Here is a 4984-nt window from a genome sequence, read left to right as displayed (position 1 = left end):
CTAAAAAAACAGCGTTAATTGGAACTTCTGGTCTAGGTCCGCTTTAATAGCGACACTGCAGATTGTAACTCTCATTCCCCCAGGATGGCCTTCACATAATGAAGTTGTTCGTCTTTGTTGAAAGTAAAAGTTCAACTCGATGTTTTTCAGTTCATCAACAGGAGATAGAAGAGTCCTGAATCTGCTACCACACCCTTATGGTTCATCTGCCTCATTCATCAGTGTGAACATACGAGTCCAGCAGCATCTTGTTTATCCAGTATATATAGAAAGTATGGGAATCGAATCCACAAAATCCTCATAGCAAACATGTAAACACTGCTGCTTTGCCGCAGAGTTTTGCTTGTAATGGTTTGGTTAACCCCTGTAACCTACACAGACACAACACCAAAGCGTTACCCTACCACTTTTCCACTCATGTACGCACACACACAGAGTAACAACATCCGTGTAGGAGGTTACTTCAAGGAGGTGACTAACTTTGGGTCTGTCTTTGAGCACAGCTGGATCCTTTGACTCCCCTCGTCCCCATTAAAACCTGCCTGCAGCATGCATGACAGCATCGCTGCATCCTGCTGGCATTTGCTGTATGTGGTCTCTCTGAACTGTGCACCGTGTATTTGGGCCTGGTTGAGGTCTCTGTTGTAATAGCTGGTGGTGGCATCTTTGAACACAACATCTGTTGGGGCTGCGTGAGTAATAACGTGCGGTGCCGTGGCTCGATGTGTTGTGGCTGAAGATCAGGTGCTCGCCTCGCCCGCGCCGTGCACATCTGCTCCCAGCGGCTGCAAGTGAGTTCCGACCGCACTCGCTGCGATTGATCTATCGGTGGAAGGATGTCAACACATGGAACTGATGATGGCAACAGCTCCAGTGAGAAAGCCCACTGTGGAACAGTGAACATAATCATCTGTTAAACTATACTAATAGGAGAAAAAAGGCTGTTATTTCAGAGCCAAAATGGGTCACTCTAAATTGAGCATAGGTGTGAATGTGAGAGTGAATGATTGTTTGTCTCTATGTGTCCTGCGATGGACTGGTGCACTGTCCAGGGTGTACCCCGCTTATCGCCCTATGTCAGACAGGCACAGCACCCCCTGAGGATAAAGCAGTAGATAATGGATGGATTTCACAGCCAATATGCAAACATAGAAGCCAACGAAGAAGCCGCTCTTCCTCTATGACTAAAAATATTTGTGAACACAACAGCGCAGGCGGCCAGGATACAGGTGGTTTGGTTAAAAATTGACCTCACGTCAGAGATAGGAAATAAAAATATTATGTTTGGCCAAAAGAACACACAACTGTTATCATTATCCAGATGGGTCGTGTTAAAATATCAATTTAATATGTGGTCTAACTCAGGAAGTGAAGCAAAGAGCGAAAAATAAACCTGACCTTCCTTAACTGATCTTTCAGGGCAGCATCTGAGACGCCTATTAATATCAACACAGTGCGACAAACAGGTTTTCATTTCTACAGTCAAGGATACATTTTTAAAAAAAAAATCAGGTAGTGTTTATTTGTTTGTTTTTATTTTATTTTTATTTTGCTCTGAAAAAAAATCACATAGATAAACATCACTTCAAAACTGCAGGACAGGATTTGAAAGGGTGGAACACTTGAATTCACATTGTTTTTTTCCTTGACAGCTTAACTTGAATCTGAGGGGATTTCTCCTGTAAGACAACAACATGACAGCACAACATATTCATACCAACATCTTGCTACAGTGCATTTTTTATTTTTTATTTTTCTAGTTTTGACTCCCTTTTAAAATGTTTCTTAGCAAGACGTACGTGGAGTGCACAGTGTTTATGTTGCCGACTACGAATGACTCGTATAACAAACCCTAACGCGACCTAGAGATCCCCGAACCTGCAGGATATACAGTTTGGTGTGTGTGGTTCTTTAGCGACTGTGCCTTTGAGCAAAAACGGTGAAGCCCCAACCTGCTCACACCAGTTATACTCTGCCGTTTCCAGGTGAGAGTGTGTTTAACTGTGTGAATACGAGCAGTGACGCTCATGGACGGTCAGTGGTCAATTTAATGATCAATTTATTAATCACAGTGCGATTGATCATCTGCCAAGTGCCAATTTTATTTATCATATCCTTTTTTTTTTCATGAAGTACTTAAATAACTTCAGGAGCTTCTGCATCGTTTGCGTTTAACGTTTCATTAATAAATATCGTCTCAATAGGAAATATAAAAACAACTGTAACATCATTACTTTAAAAACTGCTGAAGGTGGTTAAAAATCTCTATAAATACAGTTAGCTTAAATAAATAAATTAGAATTATAAATATACTGTTTACTGTACACAAAAGGATGGACTTGTGCAGGGAAAGGGAAAAAAATCCAGGTTGAGCTCTCATATTTGTTAAAAATAAAAAAAGAAAGAGGAAGATTTTTCTGGTTCAGTTCAGTCTGAGATGACTTTTTCACACATTCAAGAAGCAGCACAGAGTCTAGACTTGTCCTTTCTTCTCCTCCTCGTTCCTTCGTCTTCATCACCTCACGCGTGTCGTGTCTCTGCTCCATCATCTGGGCCGTTTTAGTATTCCAGTATGAGGCGGCCCGGTTACTTCTGAGGTCTACAGGAATTACGTTCATGTGAACGTCCAGTCGAGGATCACGCAGACAGAAAAACCCTCTGCTCCTTTCTTCGCGTACGTTCCTTTTACCTGTAGGACCTCCTTTCTTGGTTCACTTCTCTTTGACTATTTTGAGGTAGACTTTCTGCATCTTCTCCTGGAAGACGAAAAGAAAACAACCGCAATGAGCACATGACACTATGAAGACAATGGAGAAATGGATGTGCCTCTGATCCTCTTACTCACCCCATCACTGTCTCTTCAGTGGTTTGACGCTAACCCTAGTTTGACCTTCTCCTCGTTTTCCACATCATAAGCTCCCCGCTTGTGAAACCTGTGCACAACAAGAGAAGAAGAGAGCTCACTTTCAGTTCGTGCCTTCATAAGGAGAAACAAAACTATTCTGTGGCTGATTCCGCTCACCTGAGCAATAGTAAAAGGCCGATGATGGTGAGACACACGGACGACAGCACCACCGCCACCACAGCCAGAGCTGTGGTCCGGCTGTAGCCCTCCGGGGACTGTACGGGCAGCAGCGTGATGAACTCACACCTTTCGCCAGAGTAATTTGGAAGGCACCTGCAGACACGGCAGAGAGAGAGAGAGAGAGAGAGAGAAACGGTTAGGAGGTGAATAATTCAGCAGATGTTGGGAGTCCTGAATAGAGGGTGTGGTACGGAGCTGACACTTACACACAGGATGGGGCGTGGATGTCCTTCAGGTACTGGCAGGTGCCGTGAATGCAGAAATCCTTATACTTCCTCAGACAGGGATTCCTCTTCTTTCCCTTTCCCTTCGCCCTCTTTCTTCCCTTCCCTCTCCTTCTCTTCCCGTCAGTGCTTTCAGCCTCCAGGATGGCGGAGGGATCTTTGGGTTTGCTCGACATGGCGACTAAAACCACATACAACAGCACAAGTCAGTTTAACGTGTCATCGTCTTGGCTAAGGACAATTAAAGGTGAGAAATCAGCGTGAATTACCTCGTGGCAGTTCCAGTTCCTCTTCCCCCGACATGCTGTCTTCGTACTCGTCTTCATAGTAGTCGTCATCATACTCCTCTTCCTCGCTCTGCTGACCGTACTCCACTGTCGTCACGCGCTCGTCCTCTGCCTTCCTGTCTTTGGTCGTGTCCACAAAGTTGATGACAGCCGTGTGCCACTGCTGCCTGTTGTTCTCATATCTGTCCACCGCAGCCCCACCGGCCGGCCTGGACACCGCTGCAGGAGAAAAAGACACACAAAGTGTTGAAAATCAGAGACAAGAAATTCCAGAATGCCTGGACTCTTCCTCTAGGTGGACAGGCAGTGAGCACAGGATGCTGTGCCAAAAGGTGGGCGGACCTCTAACGGGGCAAGTTGAAACATGTTGTGCACAAGAGAGAACCAGGCTGGGATTTTTGTGGAATTCAACTGAGCCCGGTTAAGAAATGCACATGGCGTGGATTCAGACTCAGAGCTTCGTACTTGATGCCTTGCTGTCAAGCACTTCAGTAGAGAGAAAGCTGACTCTAGAGAGATTTGTAGAAATGACACTGACGGGTACAAGTGTGTGTGTGTGTGGAGGACAAATAAAAGTTGGCACATACAACCTCTATCTCACACACACACTCACACACACACAGCCAGAATGCATGGGCAGACCGTTAGCTAATGTCAGGCAAGAATATGGTTTAAAAATAAGTGTATCCAGTTACATAAAGCATGTTCTAAAATAGAGAGATGACCCCATTGGCTAATGAGCAGCCTGGCATCATGAAAACCTCTAGACATTAGGGGGTTTACAAGATAGAGAGAGAGAGAGAGTGTCACACAGGTGTGACACAGGAGGCATCAAACATCATCATCATCATCATCATCAAACTTAACACGTGTAACTCACCCAAGGCGTGAAACAGCAGGAGAACAGCACTGAAAAACATCATGACAAAACCTCCAAAAGTCTTGCCAAAAAAAAGTTGTATTCCTTAGAAAAAAAAAAATGTATGTATTCCTTGTTTTTTTTTTCTTTTTTGTTTAGTGTTTTTCTCTCGGTGTGCTTGTTTGAATGGATTCCTCCTGGTGTTTGTTCAGAAAGGCAGAGTCTCCTTCTTCTTCTTCTTCTCTCTCTGTGTGAGAGAGTCTGAGTGCAGCGGAGGAAAAGAGCGTCTGCTCTCAGGCACCGCGGTATTTATGGCTCACTTCACCACGCCTACAACACAGCACAGCACGGCTCAGTCCTGTTCTAGTGTAGAGTTATGGAATGAAGAGTTATGGATATTACACCTTGCAGCCATTCTTCAGTGCATTTACTGTTGGATTGTCCACTATTGTCACTTTAATATTTGGAGTTACATACATTATATTATAATAGCAGGGTATGATTTTGTTTATTTTCATTTCTGGAAACA

General features: G+C 44.2%; 1 protein-coding gene across 1 annotated transcript; it reads right to left on the bottom strand.

Annotated features, from left to right (window-relative positions):
- Positions 1–1524: 1524 nt before the first annotated feature.
- hbegfa (heparin-binding EGF-like growth factor a) lies at positions 1525–4720 on the bottom strand. The gene is made up of 6 exons (XM_083891537.1): positions 4477–4720; positions 3579–3815; positions 3292–3490; positions 3023–3178; positions 2846–2933; positions 1525–2756 (listed from the first exon to the last, which is right to left on the bottom strand). The coding sequence occupies exons 1-5, from the start codon at positions 4517–4519 to the stop codon at positions 2861–2863; spliced, it is 708 nt and encodes a 235-aa protein (XP_083747663.1). The 5' UTR covers positions 4520–4720; the 3' UTR covers positions 1525–2756; positions 2846–2860.
- Positions 4721–4984: the final 264 nt, after the last annotated feature.

Source organism: Microchirus variegatus, assembly GCF_963457635.1.
Source record: "Microchirus variegatus genome assembly, chromosome: 6".
Taxonomy (NCBI): domain Eukaryota; kingdom Metazoa; phylum Chordata; class Actinopteri; order Pleuronectiformes; family Soleidae; genus Microchirus; species Microchirus variegatus.
The sequence above is the reverse complement of the archived record's forward strand: the minus strand, read 5'-3'. Positions and strand labels throughout refer to the sequence as shown.

What these genes read in the sequence shown, in the direction of transcription:
- hbegfa (XM_083891537.1), bottom strand. Translation starts at nt 4,519, where the DNA reads ATGATGTTTTTCAGTGCTGTTCTCCTGCTGTTTCACGCCTTGG. An exon ending in GGAACTGGAACTGCCACGAG is followed by an intron (nt 3,491 to 3,578) that starts GTAATTCACGCT and finishes ATGTGGTTTTAG; the next exon opens with TCGCCATGTCGAGCAAACCC. An exon ending in GGCCTTTTACTATTGCTCAG is followed by an intron (nt 2,934 to 3,022) that starts GTGAGCGGAATC and finishes TGTTGTGCACAG; the next exon opens with GTTTCACAAGCGGGGAGCTT.